The sequence below is a fragment of the Dama dama genome, chromosome 6, assembly GCF_033118175.1.
Source record: "Dama dama isolate Ldn47 chromosome 6, ASM3311817v1, whole genome shotgun sequence".
Taxonomy (NCBI): domain Eukaryota; kingdom Metazoa; phylum Chordata; class Mammalia; order Artiodactyla; family Cervidae; genus Dama; species Dama dama.
The window spans coordinates 15,162,313-15,189,995 of record NC_083686.1 but is presented as its reverse complement, the minus strand read 5'-3'; the positions used below and the strand labels follow the sequence as shown (position 1 = coordinate 15,189,995).

Below are 27,683 nucleotides of genomic sequence, written 5' to 3'. Positions count from 1 at the left end.
ACTAAAGAACAGCAGCAACCACTATTTATAGAAATAACTTTATCCTTGCATCTACTATCCTTTTCATTTTAATTTAAAAGGTAAAATCTTTAGAGCAAACCACCTTTTATTTGTATAAATTATTTTCATTTATTCAAATCACTTAATTTTGCATTTTTTCCCCTAATCATCTTTCTTTTTATAGGTTGCATGCCATGAAGTGCTTCACAATTAACCATCAAATTTTAAAAGTTACATTCCACTTAATAATTACTTTATAGATACAAATCCATTGCTCTTTTCCTGGAGCCAAGATGAGATTTAGATTAGATTTGAAAATCTTTACAGCCAACAGTTGATCAGGTCACTAAATCGAAGACTGTGTCCATGAAACAACTTCACAGATACTTAAAAGATTGACTTTTTTTTCCATTTCCCTCAACTTCTAAGATTAGTAGTACTATTTAACTTGTTTTTTTTTTTACTATTTAACTTTTCTGAAAAATTCTATGGAAGATAAGTCCCATAAAATATGCTTTAAAAAGAGATTTCTGTAGTCAAGTAAGTTTAGGAAATAGTACACAATGCATTTATCTTTTGACAACTCACAGTTTATATTAGTAAGCATTATGAGAATTCGTGAAATAAAAATGTTGTTTAATCTAGTGTTTCTAGACATATTTGATGATGGAAGGGCCCATCCCCTTTGCATGTATCATTGCATTGGTATTTCCTAGAAGCGCTGATGCAATGTGGGGAGATAGAAGAAGGATTTTCTACTGAGAAAGACAGGGAGACGGACATGGAGAGGCAATGTGCAGTCTCTACCTAATCCTAGAAGTTAGTAAAATAGGAAACTAATGATTGCTTTGTTTTTTTTATACTTTAGGTTAATGGAGAGGAAATCATTGAAATTTTGTACCCTGAAGGAAAATGTTCTACTTATCAGACAAAGGAATCAGCAAACCTGATTCTGTACAAAGGTAATTTTCCAAATCAGCCATCCAATTACTCTAAGTGCCCTAATAATTTAAGTTTTAAAGAAATATTGGTAGCCTTTCTTATTTGCCTTACATGCTCCTGTATTTTACAAGGAAAGATTGTTGTTCAAAGAAATAAAAGAATAGCATAAAATTAATATTATTAGCTATACTACTGTACAAATTTCCAGTATTCATTCTCACCTCTAAAATTAAAACAATTTTTAATTGCTTGAAGAGAGAGCAGCCTTATTTGATAATGTTTCTTGTATTCTTTGAAGCAGCCATTCACAAGCTACCTAATAACTGAGAAATTTTTTCTTAAAGATGTTTGGGCTGCCCTATTATTATACATTATATATCCATAATCTTTGTAACTTCTTTGGTTGAACTTCTTTAGTTTCTTTTATAAATTAATAATTTAGGACTAGTTTAGGGAAATAAAACATTAAATTATTAATATTTCATGAAAAGGTGTATCACACACATTGATTTTGGTTTATTCAGTTGCATTTGTGTGGCCTTTTGTCTTAAGAGTCAGAATAGTTCTAGAAGTAAAAAGTTTTCCCTGTCATTGCTGCTTTTTCAGAGTAAATGCTTAAAATTTGAAGTGTCTGCCATGTTATATATGCCACATGGTCTCTTTCTCCTATCAATATTTTTTAAAGTAAAACCCCATGTTGATTACTGTTTTTCAAGAATCTGATGGACAAGAAGATGAGAACTATGATGATCCTCAAGAAGCTGAAGTTATCCAGTCTTTGCTGGATGTTGTGGATGAGGAAGCTCAGAATCTTTTAAACCAAAATAATGCAGCAGGAGATGCCTGTGTTCCAGGTAGATGAACCAGAATGAGTAAGTTGGTACCCTAAAGGATACCGGAAGCCTCTACAGAGCATTTTAATTCCTCTTGGCCTATTTCTCTTGCCCAGGTGCATTGAAAGCCAATGGGAAGTTATCTGAAGAGAGAGCAGAAGATACATACTGTGATGGTTCCCCTTTACCTGAAGATTTTACAGAGGTAAGGATAATACCTAGGTAGACACTCTGTGATGCTGTATCTTGTTAGAATTCTCTGATAAGGTCTTACCTCTCCCAGCCTACCAGTTTCCCTTCTAAATATTAGAGATAATATTCTGATGGCTGGTTACCTCAGTAACTTCAGAGTTAGAACTGATATCTTTTACTCATTTTGCAGAAAGAACTTACCTTTAAATCATTTAACCTCTTTTGGTGAAGGTTTCCATTCAGGAAAAAAGTGCCTGAAAATCTTGATTTTTTTTTTTTTGGTATCTTTATTATTGTTGCACCAAATAAAAGTTGGTAATTCCAAGATCCCATTCCAGTTAATACCTAACCTAGGTAGAAAATTTGATTTTTATCCTTGAATGCTTATTTTCTTCTGTCTTTCTTGAATTCTTGTTCTTAATTATCATGAAAACATATTTTTTCAGTTATTCCATGGCTTTTGCTGTGATTGGCCTGCAATTTCAGTTGAAACATGTTTTAATAGATTTGGGCTGCTAGCTCATTCATAATACATTAGATTAATTAGTTGGATCCAAACTAATAAAAATAAGCTGTCCAAGAATTAGTGTTCAACATATATAAATTTGTCAAAATTTTTAAGAAAATAAAACTCAAAAGTTGGAATCATCTTAAATTCATTTTCTTGTTGCATTTGAGAGTCATCCTAGGCCAAACAATTACATTTAGAATGAATAAACAACAGGGTCCTAATGTGTAGCACAGGGAATCGTTTTCAATATCCTGTAACCATACTGGAGAAGAATATTTAAAAAAAGAATGTTTCAAACAAAAAGTCATCCCATTCCAGAGAAAGTATTACTATCCAAATTTCCTTAAGCCAGAAGAAGAAAAAGAGAAAGAAACAATTTTCAAAATGTAATGATAAACTTATTTAAGACTAAGGCTTCATATCTTCTGGGGTATTGAGCTGACTAAGAAAAAAACATGAAATAGTCTCTCAGTTGTGTCTGACTCTTTGCAACCCCATGGACTGCAGCATGACAGGCTTTCCCGTCCTTCACCATCTCCCAGAGCTTGCTCAAATTCATGTCCATTGAGTGGATGATGCCATCCAACCATCTCATCCTATGTTACCCCCTTCTCCTCCTGCCCTCAATCTTTCCCAGCCTCAAGGTCTTTTCCAATGAGTTGGCTCTTCGCATCGGGTGGCCAGAGTATTGGAGCTTCAGCATCAGTCCTTCCAATGAATATTCAGGGTTGATTTCCTTTAGGATTGGCTGGTTTGATCTCCTTGCAGTCCAAGGGACTCTCAATAGTCTTCTCCAGCACCACAATTTGAAAGCATCAATTCTTCAGTGCTTAGCCTTCTTTATGGTCCAGCTCTCACATCCATACATGACTACTGGAAAAACCATAGCTTTGACCATAAGGACCTTTGTTGGCAAAGTAATGTCTCTGCTTTTTAATACGCTGCCAAGGTTTGTGATAGCTTTTCTTCCAAGGTGCAGGCATCTTTTAATTGATGGCTGCAGTCATCATCTGCAGTGATTGTGGAGCCCGAGAAAATAAAGTCTTTCATGGTTGCAGTTGTTTCCCCATCTGTTAGCCATGAAGTAATGGAACTGGATGCCATGACCTTCGTTTTTTGAATGTTAAGTTTTAAGCCAGCTTTTTCACTCTCCTCTTTCACTTTCATCAAGAGACTCTTTAGTTCCTCTTCTCTTTCTGCCATAAGGGTGGTGTCACCTGCATCTGAGGTTATTGCTACTTCTCCCGGAAATCTTGATTCCAGCTTGTGCTTCACCCATCCTGGCATTTCACATGATGTACTCTACACAAAGTTAAATAAGCAGGGTGAAAATATACTGCCTTGACATACTCTTTTCCCAATTTGGAACCAGTTCATTGTTCCATGTCCAGTTCTAACTTGCTTCTTGACCTGCATACAGATTTCTCAGAAGGCAGGTCAGGTGGCCTGGTATTCCCGTCTCTTGAAGAATTTTCCACAGTTTGTTGTGATCCACACAGTCAAAGGCTTTAGCATAGTCAAAATAATAGGTAAGCCTGCTCAAATTAGGCATCATTGTATCTATATGAATCTGATCTTGCTCATTGTTTGAGGATAATTTCCCTCACAGGTCTTCTTAATCTTCCTAATGAGTATCTTCAAAATTGTCAAAACCAAGCTGCTTTGGATTCTTATCATGCATGTATCCACACACAGTCTCATAGACACTTGATTATTTTCATGAAAAACTTACAAATAATTAATGTGTGTAAATAAAAGGAAGCATTTATCTGTTTGGTATGTATTTCCTAACCTTAAAAAAATGGCTACACAAATATTGAATAGCTTACAATATATCATGCTGTAGTGTTTTTTACATAAGATGCTGTTCTTTTGTACTATCAAAAGATTAATAATTACAGCAATAAGCTCTTTGTAAAAGGTTTTCTGAATATTTTAAATCATACTGACTTAATCATATTTTATTAATAATACTATTTAAAATACGCCTTGCAATGTATGTTCTGAAGTCTCTTAACTAAGGCCATAATGACACATCTCTCTAGACAGCATATTAAAAAGCAGAGACATTACTTTACTGACAAAGCTCCTATAGTCAGAGTTATGGTTTTTCCAGTAGTCATGTATGGATGTGAGAGTTGGACCGTAAAGAAGGCTGAAGACTGAAGATGTTTTCAAATTGTGGTGCTAGAGAAGATTCTTAAGAGTCCCTTCGACTGCAAGGAAATCAAACCAGTCAATTCCAAAAAAAATCAACCCTGAACATTCTTTGGAAGGACTGATGCTGAAGCTCCAATACTTTGGCCACCTGTTGCAAAGATATGATTCATTGGAACAGACCCTGATGCTGGGAAACATTGAGGGCAGGAGGAGAATGGGGCAAGAGAGGATGAGATGGTTGGATGGCATTACTGAATCAATGGCCTTGAGTTTGAGCAAACTCTGGGAAATAGTGAAGGACAGGGGAGCCTGGCATATTGCAGTCTATGGGGTCAGAAAGAGTCGAACACCAGTTACTGACAGAACAAAAACAACCCTTGACTACTGTAGTCTCTCCCTGTCCCCCGTCCACAGTTCCACTTTCAGAGGTTTCAGTTACCCACAGGCAACCTCAGTTAGAAAATGTTAAATGGAAAATTCCAGAAATAAACAATTCATAAATTTTAAACTGCACACCATTTTAGGTAGTGAGATGAAATTTTGTACATTCTTGCTCCCACCCACCCAGAACACAAATCATCACTTTGCCCATAAGTCAGTTAGTAGCCATCTCGGTTATTGGAGCAGCCATTACAGCATCAAAGTGTGTGATGTAACTTATTTGTGTTTCTATAACTTATTGCACTTAATAATGGCCCTGAAGTGCCAGAGTAGTGATGCTGGCAGTTTGAATTCACCAAAAAGAAATCATAAGTGCTTCCTTTAAGATGAAAGTTCTCGACTTCATAAAGGAAGAAAAAAATCATATGCCAAGGTTAGTTCTGTAGTACAAACAAATCTGTGAAATAGTGAAAAAGGAAAAAGAAATTTGTGCTAGGTCTGTTGTTGCACTTCAGACTACAGATGTTATGGCCACAGTGCGTGAAAAGTGCTTAGTTAAGATGGAAAAGGCATTCAGTTTGTGAGTGAAAAACTGTCTGCAGTTTCCGTCATTCACTGGGGGTTTTGGAACAAATCCTGCTCAGATGAGGTGGGGATTACTGTGACTCTTCGTAAAGTACTTCAGGCCAGTGTCTGTGTCTTATTTATGAAAGAAGGAATGAATGTCAATCATAGGCCTCACTGTAAATTATCATTTAATGTTTCAAAACTCTTCACTTCAGCTGTTACTGAACTTGTTGGATTATTTGGGGGATAACAGGGTTAGAAGGGGCGTCAGGGCTTCTGTCAATTTTTGCTTGTACAGTCTAGCGGTCAGTTTGGGAGATGTATACATGCAGATGGCTCAGGGGTAAAGAATCCGCCTGCCGGTGCAGGGGACGCAGGTTTAATCCCTGGGTCAGGAAGATTCCCTGGAGGAGGAAATGCCAACCTACTCTAGTATTCTTGCCGAGACAATTCCATGGACAGAGCAGCCTGGAGGGCTACAGTCCACGGGGTTGCTCAGTCAGACACGACTGAGCAGGCACGCATGCACACACAAACCATACATAGATGAACTTTGCAAAATTAGTGAGAAATCAGTTAATGCAAGTATTAATATAGTGTATGTCAAATTGGGCTTTATTTAGTTATTTTAATGTTGATAATAACACTTTACTCTTATAAAAGACTTTATACTTTGCAAAATGATTGCACGCATGGTAGATTCCTAGATCAGGATTATAGTAGGGAATAAGAAATCCAAATGACTTTACTTGGAAATACAAGTTTTAGACCAGACTAAAATTTTCAACTCTTAAAAACAGATAAGATCTAAGAAGCTTTGTTTTTTTTTAGCTGTCAGTGGATTTAAAACAATCTAATCTTTTTCTTCTCCATAGAAGTTCTGTGTTTCCCTCAGATCAATTGAAAATGATATCAGAGTAACTTAATTATAGATACTTTTTAACTCTACAATGTCTGTAACAGTGCAACTACAAGTTGTGATAAAGTCTATGAAGTTTAAAAAAGAAACTGCTTGAAAAGAGAATAACCAAGGAGAACTATGTTTAGCCTGGGTGGTAGGAAACATCCTCAGAAGATAAAGACACTTACATTAGTAAGGAAAAAGTGAAAAAAGATGAGTGATTTTGAAGAGCTCAAGAAAGGCCCATCAGTTAAGTCTAGTTAGGGAAGGCGAGAGTAAAACCAGATGGAATATAGAGGTAGACAGAAGTCAGACAATGCAAAGTCTTGAAATGAAAGGAATTTCCCATTTAAGATTGTTCTGATGAAGATTGAGATGTAAGATTAACCATGTAAAAATGCCACTTGGCATCTTCTTCTGAGTGTAGCAAAATGCTTCTTCAAGACTTGGGTCTCTGGGACTAGCTATGAACTAATTAATTTGTGTTCCCTAGAGAGATACCCCTTACTTTAAAACTAAAAGGGCGAATGTGGTATCACTTATGTGTGCAATCTGAAGTATGATACAAGTGAACTTACAAGATAGAAACAAACTCACAGATAAAATAAACTTATGGTTACCAAAGGAGAAAGGGGTTGGGAGTTGGGATTACTTAGTTTAAGATGGACAGATACTGACTTTTATATATAGAATACATAACAACAAAGACCTATTATATAGCACAAGGAACTGTATTCAGTATCATGTAATAAACTATAATGGAAAATAATATGTAAAAGTGTAGTTTTGTATGTGTTTATAGATATATATATTTTTGTATGTATATAACTGAATCACTTTGTTGCACATCAAAAACTAACACAACATTGCAAATCAACTGAACTTCAATTTAAAAAATATTTTTTAATAAATAAATGGGCAAGGTAATTTAACACATTGAAAATTTTAGATTTTAAACTGTTGTTCAGTTGCTAAGTCATGTCTGACTCTGCAACTGCATAGACTGCAGCATGCCAGGCTCCTCTGTCCTCCACTGTCTCCCAGAGTTTGCTCAAACTCATGTCCACTTAGTTAGTGAAGCTATCCAACGATCTCATCTTCTGTCATCCCCTTCTCCTCCTGCCTTCAATCTTTGCCAGCATCAGGGTGTTTTCCAGTGAGTCGGCTCTTCACATCAAGTGGCCAAAGTATTGGAGCTTCAACTTCAGCATCAGTCCTTCTAATGTATATTCAGGGTTGATTTCCTTTAAGATTGACTAGTTTGATCTCTTTGCAGTCCAAAGGACTCTCAAGAATCTTCTCCAGCACCACAGTTTGAAAGTATCAGTTCTTCGGCACTTTGCTTTCTTTATGGTCCAACTCTTACATCTATCTGTACATGACTGCTGGAAAAAACATAGCTTTGACTATATAGACCTTTGTTGTCAAAGTGATGTCCCTGCTTTTTAATACGCTGCCTAGGTTTGTCATAGCTTTCCTCCCATGGGGCAAGCATCTTTTAATTTCATGGCTGCAGTCACCATCTACAGTGATTTTGGAACCCAAGAAAATAAAGTCTGTCACTGTTTCCACTCTTTCCCATTCTATTTGCCATGAAATGAACTCTTAGAGTTTTGAATGTTGAGTTTCAAGTCAGTTTTCACTCCTCTTTCACCCTCATCAAGAGGCTCTCTGGTTCCTCTTTACTTTCTGCCGTTGGAGTGATATCATCTGCATATCTGAAGTTGTTGATATTTCTCCAGGCAGTCTTGATTCTAATTGTAATCCATCCATCCTGGCATTTCTCATAATGTGCTCTGCATATAAATTAAATAAGCAGGGTGGCAGTATACAGCCTTGACATACTGCTTTCCCAATTTGGAACCAGTCTGTTGTTCCACATCCGGTTCTAACTGTTGCTTCTTGACCCACATACAGGTTTCTCAGGAGACAGATAAAGTGATCTGGTATTCCCATCTCTTCAAGAATATTCCACAGTTTGTTTTGATCCACACAGTTAAAGGCTTTCACGTAGTCAATGAAGCAGAAGTAGGTGTTTTTCTGGAATTCTCTTGCTTTCGCTGTGATCCAAAATGTTGGCAATTTGATCTCTGGCTCTCTGCCTTTTCTAAATCCAACCTGTACATCTGGAAGAGCTCAGTTCACATACTGCTGAAGCCTAGTTTGAAGGATTTTAAGCATAACCTTACTATCATGTGAAATGAGCACAATAATAGTACAGTAGTTCGAACATTCTTTGGCATTGCCCTTCTTTGGGATTAGAATGAAAATTGACCTTTCCTAGTCCTGTGGCCACTGCTGAGTTTTCCATATTTGCTGAGTATTGAGTACAGCACATAAACAGCATCATCTTTTAGAATTTTAAATAGCTCAGCTGAAATCCCATCACCTCCACTAGCTTTATTCATAGTAATGCTTCCTAAGGCCCACTTGACGTCACACTCCAGGATGTCTGGCTGTAGGTGAGTGACCATACCATGGTGGTTATCTGGGTCATTAAGATCTTTTTTGTATAGTTCTTCTGTGTATTCTTATCATCCCTTCTTAATCTCTTCTGCTTCTGTTAGGTCCTTGCTGTTTCTGTTCTTTATCATGCCCATCCTTGCATGAAATGTTCCCTTGATGTCTCCAGTTTTCTTGAGAGATCTCTAATCTTTCCCATTTGATTGTTTTCCTCTGTTTCTTTGTATTGTTCATTTAAGAACACCTTCTTATCTCTCCTTGCTGTCCTCTAGAACTCTACATTCAATTGGTTATATCTTTCCTTTTCTCCCTTGCCTTTCACTTTTCTTCTTTCCTAAGCTGTTTGTAAAGCCTCCTTAGACAACCACTTTGCCTTCTTGCATTTCTTTTTCTTTAGGATAGTTTTGGTCACTGTTTAAAAACATGTCACAAGTGCACATGTAAACAATCATTACCTTAGGTTTTCCTTTTTCTTTTTCCTTACCTCTGTACATTCATAGCGCCCATGTAAGAAATGAAAAACCAAAATGAATGTGAACATGGGTAAATGGAACTAGCAATAATTCTTGAGCCACTGTGGATGCCTCAGCCGCAGTTTGGAATGTGTTAACTGAATATCATGTTGTCTTTGTAACATGAGGATGAACAATAACAGGAAACATTGGAAATAATAGGGAAAAATTGAACATTATATAAGATAGTTTTTTTTTTTATAGTAGGCTATTTTGATACTGATTTCTCTTTATCGTAGTCTACCAAAATGAATGGCTGTGAAGAGCATTGTGAAGAAAAAGGTAAAAGTGAAAGGTAAGAAAATAATTTTCAAGTATCTGTAACAATTTCATTCTTTTTTTAGAAGCACTCTGAAGATTTCCATTTAGATGTTGATTTTTAAGTCAATTTATCTTCTCCTATAAAATGAGACTTGTTGAGTAAATTATGAAACTACAGTTGAAAATTTTTAATGTTTTAAAAATGTTGTTACAAGGCGGTTCTAGTGACATGTGACAATGTGTTTATTATAACATTGCTCCCAAAAAAAGCAATATATTCTCTTCACCATCAGAAAGAATTCAAGAAGGGTCTACAAGAAGATACAGTGATAATAGTATCTTCTCCTGGTATATTTATAGGCAGCTTATTTTTCTACTTCTCTATTTTTCTATACCTCACAAATTTCATTCCTTAATAAAACCAGAGCAGGTAAGAAAATAAAAGAAGTAACCCCCACAAATGTTTTTCCTGTTGAAAACAGTTTCTAATGTAAGATCTTTTTTTTTGTAACACTAAATGATGTATCAGGAAAAGTTATATATATTGTTGGCCAGCAGAGCGGTTGTATGTGAATTTTACTTCGTGTTAAATGATAACCAAGCAGTCGAAGGGAGTTATTTGCAAATTGACAGTGAATTTTTCACTAAGTAAAGTCAATGCATGCTAAGTCACTTCAGTGGTATCTGACTCTTGACCCTATTAATGTAGAAGTGCATGGTTTTATACTTAAAAGATTAGCAAATATCTGGGCCAACTACCAGTATTTAGAAGACACAGGCTTTTCCCTGTTTGGCAGGGAAGGGGGAACAACAGTAAATTAGTATATAATTTCTTCAAGTGGCAACTGAAAACATTATTAACATATAGATTTTTTTAACATGTTCCCAATTCTTGGAAACACTTTTGAAATTTTAAAATCTCTGAAATCATGAAGGATTATAAAATCATAGTCACTGATATTATTTCTTTCTTAATGTAAACTAAGTAATAGTGAAAAGTAAAGTCGCTCAGTCATGTCCAACTCTTTGCGACTCCATGGACTGTAGCCCACCAGACTCCTCCATCCATTGGATTTTCTAGGCAAGAGTACTGGAGTGGGTTGCCATTTCCTTCTCCAGGGGATCTTCCCAACCCAGGGATTATTTTTAATTATTAAAATTATTAAATACAGTAATAATTGTGGTGGAAATGTGTGGTTCAAGGACATAGTATTTAAATTTATTTTGGTGCGGAAACTGAAGAATATATTATAAATTTGTTTTTGTTGTCATAGCTTAATTCAAAAGTCAGAAGAAAAGAAGACTGAGGATGATGAAATAACATGGGGAAGTGATGAATTGCCAATAGAAACAACAGAACATGAAGATTCCAATAAAGGCAAGAAATTTATTAGCAGCTTTTAATCAAAACAATAGATAGAAAAAATAAGTGTTTGAGAATTAGTTTTCAGAATATATAGATATGTTATTTCACCATAGGTCTACATTATTAGATTCTATACATAAAGTTAAATCACATACACAAACATCAACGTTCATTTATATGACCAGATTTTTTGCACAGTTATTAGAATAAAACTGTCAGTGGCTTGGAATAATACATGTAAATAGATGTATCAGTTCAGTTCAGTTCAGTCACTCAGTTGTGTCCGACTCTTTGCAACCCCATGAATCGCAGCACGCCAGGCCTCCCTGTCCATCACCAACTCCCGGAGTTTACCCAAACTCATGTCCATCGAGTCGGTGATGCCATCCAGCCATCTCATCCTCTGTCGTCCCCTTCTCATCCTGCCCCCAGTCCCTCCCAGCATCAAGGTCTTTTCCAATGAGTCAGCTCTTCGCATGAGGTTGCCAAAGTATTGGAGTTTCAGCTTCAGCATCAGTCCTTCCAATGAACACACAGGACTGATCTCCTTTAGGATGGACTGGTTGGATCTCCTTGCAGTCCAAGGGATCACCAGCCCAGGTTGGATACATGAGACAAGTGCTTGGGGCTGGTGCACTGGGAAGACCCAGAGGGATGGGGTGGGGAGGGAGGTGGGAAGAGGGATCAGGATGGGGAACACATGTAAGTCCATGGCTGATTCATGTCAATGTATGGCAAAAACCACTACAATATTGTAAAGTAATTAGCCTCCAACTAATAAAAAATAAATGGAAAAAAAAAAAAAAAGAGTCTTCTCCAACACCACAGTTCAAAAGCATCCATTTTTCACCTCTCAGCTTTCTTCACAGTCCAACTCTCACATCCATACATGACCACTGGAAAAACCACAGCCTTGACCAGACGGACCTTTGTTGACAAAGTAGTGTCTGTGCTTTTTAGCATGCTATCTAGGTTGGTCATAACTTTCCTTCCAAGGAGTAAGCATCTTTTAATTTCATGGCTGCAATCACCATCTGCAGTGATTTTGGAGCACACAAAAATAAAGTCTGACACTGTTTCCACTGTTTGCCCATCTATTTGCCATGAAGTGATGGGACCAGATGCCATGATCTTAGTTTTCTGAATGTTGAGTTTTAAGCCAACTTTTTCACTCTCCTCTTTCACTTTCATCAAGAGTCTTTTTAGTTCCTCTTCACTTTCTGCCATAAGGATGGTGTCATCTGCATATCTGAGGTTATTGATATTTCTCCCAGCAATCTTGATTCCAGCTTGTGCTTCTTCCAGCCCAGCGTTTCTCATGATATACTCTGCATATAAGTTAAATAAGCAGGGTGACAATATACAGCCTTGATGTACTCCATTTCCTATTTAGAACCAGTCTGTTGTTCCATCTCCAGTTCAAACTGTTGCTTCCTGACCTGCATATAGGTTTCTCAAGAGGTGGGTCAGATGGTCTGGTATTCCCATCTCTTTCAGAATTTTCCACCGTTTATTGTGATCCACACAGTCAAAGGCTTTGGCATAGTCAATAAAGCAGAAATAGATGTTTTTCTGGAACTCTCTTGCTTTTTCGATGATCCAGCGGATGTTGGCAATTTGATCTCTGGTTCCTTTGCCTTTTCTAAAACCAGCTTGAACATCTGGAAGTTCACAGTTCACATATTGCTGAAGCCTGGCTTGGAGAATTTTGAGCATTACTTTACTAGCGTGTGAGATGAGTGCAATTGTGCAGTAGTTTGAGCATTCTTTGGCACTGCCTTTCTTTGGGATTGGAATGAAAACTGATCTTTTGTATAGACACATAGAAATACAAAATCAAAATTTTGCCATCTTGGAATAAGAAGTCAAGGACCACCTTTTATTTATAGCAAAGTAGGAAGAACAGCTGAAAGACAGGAAAATGTTTAAGAGCAAAAATCAATTGGTCTGTCCTCATTCTTACTGCCTCTTTCTTTTAATCTGAGCTAACAGAGCAATAAAGTTTCATCTAGTGTTAAACTTCTCTTTTATCATGTAAGGAAATGTTATAACAGCATGGTTTTATAATTTGAAGTCATTGTTGAAAGAAACTAAAGAAGTTGAATTAATACTTTTTTGATTTAGGTAGATTGTTGGTATCAAAGGAAATGCTAAAATCCTGTAGCACAGGTTCATCCCTCCAGCCTCTGAGCTCCTGTTGCATTCACACTCAGTCTTGTAAAAGTTCGCAGTTATTTCGTATGATTGAATTTTGTATTCACAACTAGCCTGCACCCTAGACAGACGTTAAGCTTCTTGAGTATCCCCCGGCAGTGCCTGGAATTACTGTTGCTTGCATAGTAGCTGCATCATCAAAATCCTCCTATCAACTGATTGATGTAATTAAAGCTACACTTGTGCAGACTATAGCAAGAAGTCTCTCCTACATTTTTTCCCAGATAACAGTTGTCTTCTGTTATCAGCAGTTTCCATAGACAGTGCAGATACTAAATTAGACACACACCACTTCCTTAGACGCTGATATCACTTGTTTGATAAACTTCTAAAGACCCTAAGGATTTCATTTGCGCGGAGAACACTATCAAATGCCAGAGATAGTGGCACCGAGTACCAGGGATGGGTAGAGGAGGAAAAATCAGTGTTTCCAGGGCAGTGTTCCCTTGTAAGGAATTTCTGGAGCATCCCTTCTTCATTTTTCTTCCATGTGCTTGGAAGCCGATTTAAATGCAAAGTAAAAACAGGACTAAATACATTTTTATCAAGTAAACAGTGCCATTTGAATCCAGAGAAACAGAAACAGTTTAAACTCCTTTAGAAACGTTTAAGTAATTGAGAGTCAAGAGCCCTGAAGAACTCCAAACATTCAGCAAGGAGTTCCCTTGAAAGTTGGGTACAAGGATCTTGCTATGACCAGGATTTCCCTTTGTTTATTGTAGATATCTGCCTACCTGCTAATTCTATTGCCTTATTAATTCCAATACTCTCAACTTTTGTAAAAACCAGATGAGGTGAGGATAAGCTCAAATTAGTTCTCTTATTGGCTAAATTAGTTCTGGGGGAATTTTTTTTAATTAACTGGTGTCTTCTTTTTAGAGCATCCCTTTCTGACAAATGAGGAACTCACCACACTCCCCATCGTCAAAGTGCTTCCCTCCGGGAAATACACTGGTGCCAAGCTGAAGTCAGTCATTCGAATGTTGCGGGGTTTACTCGACCAAGGAATCCCATCTAAGGAGCTGGAGGTAATGAGCTTCTGACAGTGGTTCTTTCTCAGACGAAGTTTTATGCAAGGTTAAGAGAAATTTTGAAAAATTTGAAAATGTCTGCTTCTTTACAACCTCCAACTATAAAACACCATCTAGTCATTTCTAGCATCCTCAGTCACTCAATCGTGTCTGAGTCTTTGCGACCGCATGAACTGTAACCCTGCCAAGCTCCTCTGTCCATGGGATTTTCCAGGCAAGAATACTGGAGTGGGTTGCCATTCATTTCTAGCCGTAAATTAATTTTTCTGATTAGAATCCTAATAGAATAATTTAAAGGAATCTCTTTAGACATTTTGGAGCTTGATAAATCTCCTTGAAGAATATCCTTATATTAAGATGAAGAGTTTTTTTAAAAAGCCAAGTATCAATTCTAACCATCCACTAAACTTCATAGTTAATACACTATAGATGTAATGCATCATTTGCAACAGTTTATTGATTTAGTACTGGGATTTTAGGCTGATTTGTATTAACAGGACAAATTTCTAAACAAAGTTTGCCCTAATCAATAGTCAGTTTTGCTGCCTGTACATTTAAAGCATTTGCAATCGTTACAATGAATTACTGTTTATCTCAAATTTAATTTTATTTCTATTTTTAACAGAATCTTCAAGAATTAAAACCTTTGGATCAATGTCTAATTGGACAGACGAAGGAAAACAGAAGGAAGAACCGATATAAAAATATACTGCCCTGTAAGTTCCAATTTGGTTTCAAATAAAATGTATGTGTAATATAATTTTAACCAGTTTAAAACTTAACGTGCTAGTTTATCACTCACATAAGTGTGCACACACACAGAGACATACATCCAGAGATTTACATCAGTAACAAATAAATTTATATATATAGTGTGAACTCTTTTAAAAGTTTCTATGTATTCTGAAAACTGATTAGGGGAATCTTAAATGTATCTTCAGACATTCATGAATTTTTAAGGTCTTTCTAAAAGTATTAAATGGCTTCTGGATAAGCAATTTCTTAGTTCATGTATCATAGTCAGATCTATATATTCCACATTTTAAGCACAGAGAAATGTCTGTGGTCCATAACAGTTGTGTATGTGCATGTGGCCAGTGTGGGACTACCAAGTTGCATTGTCCTGTGAATTGTTTCACATACCACATGGAAAAACTAGTGATCCTTTTTACACATCCCATTTCACCAATCAACATGTGACTTTTTAAAAATATATATGAATATGTGTATATAACTAAAATACTAACATCTAGCAACTTCTTATAATAATCAGGAGTCATGTTTACATATATTGGCATATTTAATTATATCACATGACACATTGACCTTATCTTTGCCAGGAAGTTATAACTTCAAAGATAAATAACAGAACCAATCATGACAAACATGCAATAAAGGTAACACAATTGAATTTTTTCAGTCAGGGTAGAAGATACAAAATTCATTTAGAAAAACTTCCTTTAAGAGTTTAATTTCTTATAAATCAAATGCATTTCAAGAAAATTTTTTTAAAAAGAATGAATCTTAGACAAAATTTTTAAATAGAATAAATAAAATAAAAATGGAATAGAGCATGGTTTGACGTAAAGTACAATTTGGCAATCACAGAAATAACCAGTTAAATTTGTGAATATTTAAACTAGAAATTACTTCCAATGTTAAGTACATACAAATTAATTCTCTTGGATAAGATGGCTTATATAGTGCTCACTTCAGCAGCACATATACTAAAATTGGAACGATACAGAGAAGATTGGCATGGCCCCTGAGCAAGGATGACATGCAAATTCGTGAAGCATTCCCTGTTTTTTAATGGACTATTACTCAGCCATAAAAAGGAACGCATTTGAGTCTGTTCTAATGAGGTGGATGAACCTAGAACCTATTATACAGAGTGAAGTGAGTCAGAAAGAGAAAGATATTTATCTTATTTATCTGTATTCTGACACATACAAACGGAATCTAGAAAAATGGTACTGAAGAAGTTATTTACAGGGCAACAATAGAGAAACAGACATAGAGAATAGACTTATGGACATGGGGAGAGGGCAGGAGAAGGTGAGATGTATGGAAAAAGTAACATGGAAACTTACATCACCATATGTAAAATAAATGGCCAACAGGAATTTGCTGTCTGGCTCAGGAAACTCAGACAGGGGCTCTGCATCAACCTAGGGGGTGGGATGGGGAGGGAGACGGGAGGGAGTTCAAAACGGAGGGGATGTATGTATACCTATGGCTGCTTCATGATGAGGTTTGACAGAAAATAGCAAAATTCTGCAAAGCAATTATCCTTCAATAAAAGATAAATTTTAAAAAGAACATGGCTTATATAAACTTCTCACTGGGGAACCTGCTTTGAAAATTTATGTTTTGACTATATGAAATTACAATGCCTGGAGAATGAAGCAGCCTACCTTTTTATTTATTGCATTAGTTTATTATTTTGGCTGCTTATTTAAAGGAATAAAATTAGATAAGCAAGCATTAATTGTGCCAATCATATTTGTAATAAGTACTTTGGGGGGAAACTCACTGAGTTACATCTTAAATATACTTGCAACATGAGGGAAATGTACAAAATTATTTCATTGTCCTACATGTTGAAAATATGCCTTTAGTAAAATATGTTTGTGATTTCATCTATGGTTATGAGGAAAGTCTCAATCTTTGACTCACCTAGTCTATGAGGCTCTTGTTTAGAAATGCATGATATAGATGACTGTGTATTGTGATGGGAAATTCACAGATGATGCTACCAGAGTGCCTCTGGGAGATGAAGGTGGATATATCAACGCCAGCTTCATCAAGATACCAGTGGGGAGAGAAGAGTTTGTCTACATCGCCTGCCAAGGACCTCTCCCAACAACCGTTGGAGATTTCTGGCAGATGATTTGGGAACAGAACTCCACAGTGATAGCCATGATGACCCAAGAAGTAGAAGGGGAAAAAGTCAAATGCCAGCGCTATTGGCCTAACGTCCTAGGCAAATCGACCATGGTCAGCGACAGACTTCGACTGGCTCTCATGAGAGTGCAGCAGCTGAAGGGCTTCGTGGTGAGGGCAATGACCCTGGAAGACATTCAGGTGCGTGGGTTCAGTCTCTCCATGATTACATCAGTGTCTTTCTCTGAATAAAAGCTAATGATTTGAGTCCCATTTCAGTGGAACTAATTCCACCTATTATTTTTAATCTAACAGAAACTTTACTGTGACCCTCATCATGAATTCTGCAAGTTTCCTCCAATAAGTTGTTTAGTGACTAAGTCATGTCCAACTCTTTTGCAACCCCCTGGACTGTAGCCTGCCAGACTCCTCTGTCCATGGGATCTCCCAGGCAGGAATACTGCAGAGGGTTGCCATTTCCTTCACCAGGGGATCTTCCTAACCCAGGGATCAAACTCACATGTCCTGCATTGGCAGGTGGATTCTTTACCACTGAACCCCCAGGGAAGCCCTTCCTCCAGTATATACTGTATTAAAATGAAAATGGAAATGCAGGACTTTTACAGAATCAACCATCATCCTTTGCTTGGTGTGATAGCACAGAACAGCTCAGAAACTATGTGCTAGAAACTCTGTTTTTTTTTTTAAAGGTCAAACCTCTAAGTATGCTCAAGAAAACTTTTTTAAAAAAAATCTCCACATGGAAAATAATCCCCTACAAAGACAACATCTTTTAATATAGGGACAATTGTAGCATACGTGTTTGTTAATCAGGTAATTCCGATTGCTCCACCTAAGCACTGAACAAATTATCTTGAGTTAGATAAGTGGTTATACCTGAAGTTAAGCTTCTACTCCTTCTTCACCTCCACACACCCTCACATTTTTTCCTTCCTCCACCCAGTAATGCTAACTTGGTTTGAGTAATTTGTCTCCTATTGGAGTTTTAACTTTGTTAAAGAATAATTTTATTTTCATAGAAACAAAGTTTATTGACTCATGTTGGTGGCATGTAAACAGAGCCTGAGAATTTCCTTCATGATTTCTAATTCGTGATTTTACAAAGATTATACCTCTGTATTCATTTACACCAGCCTATTTGATTAGAAGGACTGATGTTGAAGCTGAAACTCCAATACTTTGGCCACCTCATGCGAAGAGTTGACTCATTGGAAAAGACCCTGATGCTGGGAGGGATTGGGGGCAGGAGGAGAAGGGGACGACAGAGGATGAGATGGCTGGATGGCATCACCGACTCGATGGGCATGAGTTTGAGTAAACTCCGGGAGTTTGTGATGGACAGGGAGGCCTGGCGTGCTGTGGTTCATGGGGTCGCAAAGAGTTGGACATGACTGAGCAACTGAACTGAGCTGAACTGAACTCATTACTTGGGGTAATGCCTGGTGCCTGAGATGGTAAAGAACCTGCCTGCCGTGTGGGAGACCCAGGTTTGATCCCTGGGTCAGGAAGATCCCGTGGAGAAGGGAATCATTCGCTATCGACTCCAGTTCAGTTCAGTCTCTCAGTCATGTCTGACTTTGCAACTCCATGGACTGCAGCACTCCAGGCTTCCACTCCAGTATGCTAGCACAATTGTTTGATATTTCTTAAACGACTTATTTAATCAACACGTTTATAGAGCTTAGACTTTTTTATAGAATCTGGGGATTCAGAAGTTAATCATACAACCAAAGGAAATTGCTGACCTCATGGAAAGTAATTTCTAATAAGATACTGATGTTATGATACTGATACTGATGCTATGAGAAAAACACCATCACGGGGACATTGTGGGGAATGAACCGTTTCAGTCAGAAAGAGCAAGTGCAAAGGCCCTGAGACAAGACTGTGCCTAGTGTTTTTAAAGAACCAAGAGGGCCCTATGCTGGAGCAAAGTGGCCAGGAGAAAGAGGTTAGGTGTGAGAGGAAGCCGGACCACATCTGTAGGGCTTTTAAGCCCCTGCAATGACTGTGGCTTTTACCTGAGTGAATTTGAAAAGGGGTCATTTTTTTTTAAAAAAAGGTTGTTATTCATAACAAAACATAATTTGCTTTTAGGGTTTCCAAAAAGTAGTTTTTACCAATATTTAAAGTATGGATCTAGTAACCTTTTTTATTTTTCATTGGAGGATAATTGCTTTACAATGTTGTGTGGGTTTCTGCCATACCACAATCTAGTAACCTCCTTTATAAAGGTCCTCCATGTGTTGTCTGATGGAGTCTCTTTGTCTCTTCCATTTTTATCTGGATCTAATCCAACAGACCAGGCAAAATTTAAAAGGACAAAATAATAAGAATTAATTATATGTGAACGACATAGTACACCTTTATCTACTTATTCTGTTGTACAATTTCAGACAGGAGAAGTACGACATATTTCTCATCTGAATTTTACTGCCTGGCCAGACCACGATACACCTTCCCAGCCAGACGACTTGTTGACGTTTATCTCCTACATGAGACATGTTCACAGATCGGGCCCAATCATCACACACTGCAGCGCGGGCATTGGACGTTCAGGGACCCTGATATGCATAGATGTGGTTCTAGGACTAATCAGTCAAGATCTTGAAGTGAGTACAGGATGTGTTGTGATCTCAGAATTTTTTATTCATTAGTTTGTATGAATGACAGTTTTCTTACTACATAGAATTGTATTTTAGTAAACTTTCAAAACTGCATAGGGCATAATCAAGAAGAAAATAATATTCCAAACTTACATTTGTTTTACTGGGATTTTTTTAACCATGTATTTAAAGCCCCTTATGTGGTATTGCATTTTTACTCTGTATAGTCTTTAGACTTGTGTAAGATATTCGTTGCTGTTATCACACTTTTAGAGACAGAAATACTGAAGCGCCAAAGAAAGTGTATCTTTGAAATGAAAAAGTTTTATTTTGTTGTTGTTATTGTTACCTATAGGTGAGAAACACATACTTTATTATACAAATTGATACTGAATTGTCTATCTATAAGCAATTACTCCTGATTTTTCAAATTACTACTAAATAAGCAAAGTTAATAAGTATAATCTTACTTAAAACCTAAATTAGTATAAGTCATGCTTAAAATGTTATGATATCTTCCTATACATAAAGTGTAACTAATCATTATCTCTTAAAGAATTTGCCAAGAACCGTACTATCTTGCTCTTCACACTCTCATGATAATTTAAGTAGGACAAAGCAAAATAGTCTGTTTCTCCCTTGGGAATATAAAAAGATCAGGTATTTTATTCTGAGCAGCAAAATATAGGAAAAATAGTTAATGGAGACACTAGAAAGTAACGTTCCAAAGGAAAGAGAATTCCTATTGGGGATTTTCTAATAGAATAAACTTCCTGATTCTTAGAAAGATCATAAATAAAATTATCAAATGATGGCAAAGTCAGTTCACCAACTTATTTTGTCTGGAAGAGTTTCTCAAGACTAATAGAAGGGAAAGGAGATTGGGTTGAAGAAATCTATATAAGCCACTCCTTGGTGAATCTTTGGGGTTCAAAGTCAGTTATCATTTTTATATAACATACAGACACTGTTTCCTTTGGCAGTTTGACATCTCTGACTTAGTGCGCTGCATGAGACTACAGAGACACGGAATGGTTCAGACAGAGGTGAGTGTCGTCTCGTACCTTCTGATGAAGATTTTTGTGAAAGTATTTCTAGGGCTGTCTATTTTCAATGTAGCCTTTTAGTTTAAAAAACAAGAAAATGCAATACCAACAATGAATAGATTACAGAGAATAGGATGGCACATTGGGGGCAAAAATTTGAGGTGGGACAAAATAGCATGTAATTAGTGGCGTTTCCTCCCCCATTCCAACCTAAAAAAGAGAAAGAAGGTAATATTTTTACTACAGAATTTTCCTGAGGGAATAGATTCAGCCCCATTGACTTGAAGGCAGAAAGGAGGTCTGGAGTTCTTAGCTTGGAAAAGAGTTCATTTATCCTGTGCTTTGGTCATTTTCATTTCTCTTACCTAAAGTCAAAAGATAGGTTATATCACCCACTGACCTGCAGACATGGGTCCTTCCCAGGGACTACATGACGTAGAGTGTCTGTCCACTTGTGTAGTTCCACTATCCTTTTTGTTTATATTGGGAGGGGAATACATTGCACAATTCTGTATCCCATGTCTTACATTCAACCCTATAACAATTTTTCCATATTTTCAAAATTGCTCAAACATCACTTCCAGTAGTGGTGAAGCTATATATATCAACATATATTCACACTATACATCTGGTCTTCTCTTCCTCTCTCTCTTTTTCCTCTTTTTTTTTTTTTTTCCGGTCTGGTGTGGAAGCTGTGTTCATATATCTATTAATTTATATTTCTCTACCTCCCAAAGAATACAAAAGTTTACTATTTTTAAAATTAAAACTTGCCACCTTTCCTTTCATATACCTTTTAAATTCAAATTAGTTCTTCTAAATATTAAGCTGATTCATAGTCACTTTTTTTAGGTAAAAAAACATATTAAAAAAATTGTTCTTTAGATCCAGGAAGTTCAGTTGTTCAGCAGATATTTATTAAGTGCCTACTATACGCCAGGCACTCTTCTAGGTGCTTGGAGCATGTCAGTGAATAAGATGAATAACAAAGATCTTCTGCCAGAATAAAAGATCTTCTAGTGGATGGTGATGAACAAGGCAGATAATAAATCCATTAACTGTACTCAGTTAAGATATAAGTTATGATATAAGATCTTTGAAAGTGATAAGTGCTTTAGAAGGAAAAAGGGTGGAGTAGAGGATGAGTCATGGCAGGCTGGGTGATATTTTACATAGAGTGGTACCACTGAGGATGTAACCCCTTGAGCAAAGATGTGAAGGACGTGAAGCAGGCGGTCATGTGGATGTCTGGGAGAAAAAACCTTGCAGGCAGACAGAATCACCTTCCAGAGCGTGTCTTCTGTGTTCAAGAGTAGTCACAACCCGTGTGGCTGAGGCAGAGGGAGCAGGAGGGGAGGTGTGAGAGGAGGTGATGGGGCCAGAGCTTGGGGCTTCCGAAGTCTGAGTGAGATGGAGGCATCACCGGATTGTCAGTATGGAATGATGTGAGCTAACTCCCATCTTAAAGGACCACTCCGGCTGCTGCTGGGAAGGAGGGTGCAGGGTTAGAAACCAGAGGACCGCAAGTATCACCAAAGCACAAAAAATAGAGGTGGCCCACCCATCAGAGACAACGTCAGTTAGCACTCACCCAACCCGCCCCCCAGGCTTCTTCCTTCCACATTTTGTCAGTCGGGTTTCTGTTCCTTGGCATTTTCATGACACTGCACAATTCTGTATCCTGCTTTTACTTTCAACCTTATAACACAGCTTTTCCATATTTTCAAAATTACTCAAACATCGCTTCCAACAGTGGTGAAGCTATATATCATCTATTCAGACTATTTAGCTAAAGTCTGCTCTCCTTCTCTTTTTTTTTTTTTTTTGGCTCTAGGATCAATATATTTTCTGCTATCAAGTCATCCTTTATGTCCTGACACGTCTTCAAGCTGAAGAAGAGCAAAAAGAGCAGCCCCAGCCTCTGAAATGACATGAGAAGAACAGCCTTCTGGATGTCTGTCCCTTTCTTTGCTCTCTACTTAAAGGTCACAGGACAGCAAGTCCATAGAACCTCATTATGCTTATTCTCCTCTACCTTAGAGGGGTGTTCTTAATAACAGTAAATAATGGTGACATGCTGTATTTTTACAGCTGCTTCAACCTGTGATAAGTATCAGAGATTTTTTTAACACTAACTAAATAATGCAGATCTTAGGGATGATTAAGGCAGCATTTGATTATAGACATATCCAGTCTATTTTTCATGCACCAATCTTGTTTATAGCAAAATTATTTTCCAGTATTTTTTTAAAAACTAGAGCTATTTTATAGGGGATACTTGAAGCCAGTATTTAAGCTTTAAATGACAGTAATATTGGCATAGAAAAAAAGGTAGCAAACGTTTACTGTATCAATTTCTAATGTTTACTATCTAGAACTTCCTGTAATATATTTATATACTTTTCCATGAATATAGAGATACCAAATATGTTTGTAACTGCATCATGTTATACATCAGCTCACTTTGTAAATAAAAATACACCTTAAAACATGAACAAGCCAAAAGTGTGTGCAAACAAGTCTAACATTTTCAGTGTGCTGTTTTTTAACAACATCTAGGACCCTGTGAAGGCAGGAACTTCTGGACTCCAACTTCCCATCTCCCCATTTGGTCCCAGTCATGCCAACCACAGAGACTGGGATTATTGTTGGAACCCCTGGAGATCTTCTGCAGGCTTCTGATGTGAGAGTCAGGTACTGACTAAAAGTGGCTAAGAAATTCAGTCTCCCTTCCTGCCTCCTCCCCATAAGCCTAACTGATACCTGAATCAGAATTTTCAAGTCCTAGTTGTTGCAAAACTCAGAATATTTTGCTGACAAGGGGTAATGAAAGAAAACAGTATCATGCTTCCTGGGAGGTTGATATTGATTCTGCCTGAAGGAAGCAGCTTCCCAGGCGGCGCTAGTGGAAAAGAACCTGCCTGCCATTGCAGGAGACATAAGAGACTTGGGTTTGACCCCTGAGTGGGGAAGATCCCCCAAGAGGGACGGCATAGCAACCCACTCCAGTATTCCTGCCTGAAGAATCCCGTGGACAGAGAAGCCTGGGAGGCTATAGTCCATAGGGTCGCAAAGAGTCAGACATGACTGAAGCGACTTAGCATGCTGCACAAAGGGAAGAGATCGGCTTTGAAGGACCCACTTCCGATTCTCGCTACCGAACGTGTTTCACTAACTCCTAGTTCTGACAGCATTCCTCCACTCTGCCATGAGTGACAGCATCCCAAGACCCTGGAAACTGGTTCCTCTTCATAGGATTGACCGATTCTGAGCTAATTAACTGGAATGTCTGATCTTACCCAAGATCTACTGGGAACTACTCCTGAAGAGCTGAGGCTATTTAAAGGCAGAAGACAACATCAGGAAGTGCGCGAAAGTCCACAGGGATATGGCTGAGTCCTCACCAAGCAGCAGGTTTGAGTCCTACCTCACAAGTGGCAGGACTACCCTGGTGACTCAGAAGGTAAAGAATCTGCCTGCAATGCAGGAGATCGAGGTTCGAGCCCTGGGTCAGGAAGATCCCCTGGAGAAGGGAATGCAACCCATTCCAGTATTCGTCCCTGGAGAATCCCATGGACAGTGGAGCCTGGTGGGCTGCAGTCCATGGGGTCACAAAGAGTCCTGAAAGTGAACACTTTCAGCTCACTTTCACTTTTTGAAAGTAGCTCTGAATCTAGCAAGAGAAGCATACTTCATCACCATCATTCCCACTTCCATCAGAACAGTTTCTACAGACTGGGTCGTAGTAAAAGATTTGGAGTCGGGGGTTGGGGGGGTTTCTGTTGCTTTAAAAGCTATTTGGAAACTCCTGAGTGGGCTGGAATCATGAGACCTTGTTTTCCGGTCATAATAAGCACAGGAAAGGAGGCCAGCGGGGTCCGGGAGCCAGGACAGCTGGCGGTGATTAGCTCCCATCCGAAGTCCACAGAGATGGGCGGGGGAAAGCTGGAGAAGGATGCTTTTTCTGGAAAGAACGTAGCTAGGAAATGCAAACTGGGGGAAGATAATGTGAGTTTCACTTTAGAAAGCATGCTGAGGCCACAGAACCAGGGCGGCACGTGGAAGCACTCAGCAAACGAATGAATAACTACAACGCGGCTCCTAACACACGTTAGATAGCTAAGTACCAGAACACATACACCCAAACAGAATGGCTCAGACACAACCGAAGTTTATCTAAGAGTTCTGGGTAGGCGAAGAGCTCGGCAGACTACCTCTCCTCCCTCCAGTTGGTAGGAGCCCAGGCTGATGGAGTTTCTGTAATCAACACAGAGTTTCCAAGGTCATCGTGAGAATCATCTCCATACCCCCAGCCAGAAAAGGGGGAAAGGCTATGGAGGGACGCCTATGGGGGATCTTTTGAGCTGGGCAGCCTGGAAGCAAAGCACATTTCTGCCACTCATTCTATCAGCAAGAACTGGTCAAACAGCATCCCTGAGCACAAAGAAGCTGCGAAATGAGTTGGCTGAGCAGCTGATCCCAGTGACAGGACAACTCTACACAAAAGGAGAAGCACAAGTAGTGATGGAATCTATAAAACTGAACTAAAGTTGCATATTCTACAAAGTATATCTTAGTATGATCCTGAGCACTATAAGATTGGATGTATCATTTTTGTCCCCAAGTTTGTTATATGTATTAGTAGAACTATTTCTGTATTACGATAAAAAGGAGAGAAATGGTTATTGAGAAAAGGACAGGTGTTCACATCTGTGGTTCCAGGTTGCCTGTTAGATCTCTTGGTTTTAAAATATCTAGTTACCTAAATGCAATGCAATACATCCAAGAAATTAACAACTTACAAAAGCTTCCCTTCAGTCAGATATCTTGATAGTGAAAGAATGTATTCCCATTTTATATAATTCAAGGTACTTTGTTATGGTCGAGATAAATGTAACAAATTATGCATTGACCTGCATAATATTTTAAAGTCAATTTAAATTTTAATATATCAATTTGGAGTTGCACTTGACTGCAACCAACCAAAAACTAAATCAACAGGCTTACACAATTTAGAGATTTTTTTCTTTAAGAAAACAAGTTCAGAAGTAGACAGTTGCCGGGATTGATTCTACAGTGTGATGATGTCAGATGTAGTCCCATTTGTGTATTTTTGGTTTTGTTTCCCTTTCCTGAGGAGACATATCCAAAACATTATTGCTAAGACCAGTGTCAAAAAACATACCACCTATGTTTTCTTCTAGAAGCTTTATGATTTCAGGTCTTATTTGTTGTTGTTGTTCAGTCACTAAGTCGTGTCTGACTCTTTGTGACCCCGTGAAGTGCAGCATGCCTATCCAGATTCCCTGTCCTTCACTATCTCCCGGAGTTTGCTCAGGTTCATGTCCATTGAGTTGGTGATGCTATCTAATCATCTTATCCTCTGCCTCCCTTTCTCCTCCTGCCTTCAGTCTTCCCCAGCATCAGGGTCTTTTCCAGAGTCAGCTGTTCACATCAGGTGGCCAAAGTATTGAAGCTTCAGCTTCAGCATCAGTCCTTCCAGTGAATATTCAGGGTTGATCTACTTTAGGATGTCTGGTTTGATTTCCTTGCAGTCCAAGGGACTCTGAAGAGTCTTCTCCAGCACCACAATTTGAAAGCGTCAGTTCTCTGGCACTCACCCTTCTTTATGGTCCAACTCTCACATCCGTACATGACTACTGGGAAAACCATAGCTTTGACTAGACGGACCTTTGTCAGCAAAGTAATGTCTCTTCTTTTTAATATGCTGTCTAGGTTTGTCATAGCTTTTCTTCCAAGGAGCAAGCGTCTTTTAATTTTATGGCTGCAGTCACTGTCTGCAGTAATTTTGGAGCCCAAGAAAATAAGATCTGTTACTGTTTCCATTTTTTCCCCTTCTCTTTGCCATGAAATGATGGGACCGGATACCATGATCTTAGTTTTAGAATGTTGAGTTTTAAGCCAGCTTTTTCACTGTCCTCACTCAAGAGGCTCTTCATTCCTCTTCACTTTCTGCCACTATGTTGGGTGCATATATATTTACAATTGTTATATCTTTATGTTGGATTGATATCTTATGTAATCATTATGTAATGTCCTTCTCTTGTTACAATCTTTGTTTTAAAGTCTATCCTGTTTGATTTCAAAGTACTGGTGCCCCAGCTTTCTGTTGTTTTCCACTCCTCGCTTTCAGTCTGTGTATGTCTTTAGATCTGAAGTGAGTTTCTTGTAGGTAGCATATATGTGTGTCTTTTTTTTTTTTTTTTTTTTAATCCATTTAGTCACTTCGTGATAATTGGTATATATTTATTGGCATTTTGTTCATTGTTTCCTGGTTGTTTTGAAGCTCTATTTTGTTTTTTTGTTTGTTTGTTTGTTTGCTTTTACTGTGCTTTTTACTGTGTTTTTACTGTGCAAATGTGGAATCCTAGTTCCCCAGTCAGGCATTGAACATGTCCCCCTGCAGTGAAAGCGTGAAGTCTTAAGCACTGAGGTATTCCCACCAGGGAAGTCCTGTTCCTTCATCTTTTGCTTTCCTCCCTTATGATTTGATGATTATCTTTAGTGTTATGTTTGGACTCCTTTCTCTTTTGTGTGTGTATATTTAAGTTGATTTCTTAAGTTCAAGTGCATTTGTAACAACCCTGCATTTTTGTTCCCTCTCCCCACATTTCATGTGTTTGACATATTTTACATCTTTTTGTTTTGTCTATCCTTAACTAATTATTTTAGATATAGATGATTTTACTACTTCTGTCTTTTACCTTTCCTACTAGCTTTATAACTAAACTTGATCTTTTTAAGTTTCTCAAACTTAAACTTTGATCTA

The 27,683-nt window shown here is 37.9% G+C and overlaps 1 protein-coding gene and 1 non-coding gene across 10 annotated transcripts in view; both read left to right on the top strand.

The window, feature by feature from the left end:
• The window catches only part of PTPN13 (protein tyrosine phosphatase non-receptor type 13), a 212,479-nt gene extending 189,068 nt beyond the window's left edge, over positions 1-23,411 (top strand). For 8 of the 9 annotated variants that reach the window (XM_061145595.1, XM_061145601.1, XM_061145594.1 and 5 more), the window contains 11 exons: positions 869-962; positions 1,659-1,796; positions 1,892-1,980; positions 9,702-9,757; positions 10,998-11,101; positions 14,183-14,331; positions 14,960-15,050; positions 17,084-17,421; positions 19,638-19,853; positions 20,831-20,893; positions 22,728-23,410. In XM_061145595.1, the coding sequence (XP_061001578.1) occupies positions 869-962; positions 1,659-1,796; positions 1,892-1,980; positions 9,702-9,757; positions 10,998-11,101; positions 14,183-14,331; positions 14,960-15,050; positions 17,084-17,421; positions 19,638-19,853; positions 20,831-20,893; positions 22,728-22,823 (1,434 nt within the window). In that variant the 3' untranslated portion in view covers positions 22,824-23,410. Of the gene's footprint in view, positions 1-868; positions 963-1,658; positions 1,797-1,891; positions 1,981-9,701; positions 9,758-10,997; positions 11,102-14,182; positions 14,332-14,959; positions 15,051-17,083; positions 17,422-19,637; positions 19,854-20,830; positions 20,894-22,727 lie in introns of all 9 variants that reach the window. The other variant, XM_061145598.1, reaches the window with a different exon arrangement.
• On the top strand, positions 16,038-16,144 carry LOC133058942 (U6 spliceosomal RNA). Its single transcript, XR_009693450.1, has one exon. It is a non-coding gene; the product is annotated as a U6 spliceosomal RNA (small nuclear RNA).
• Positions 23,412-27,683: the final 4,272 nt, after the last annotated feature.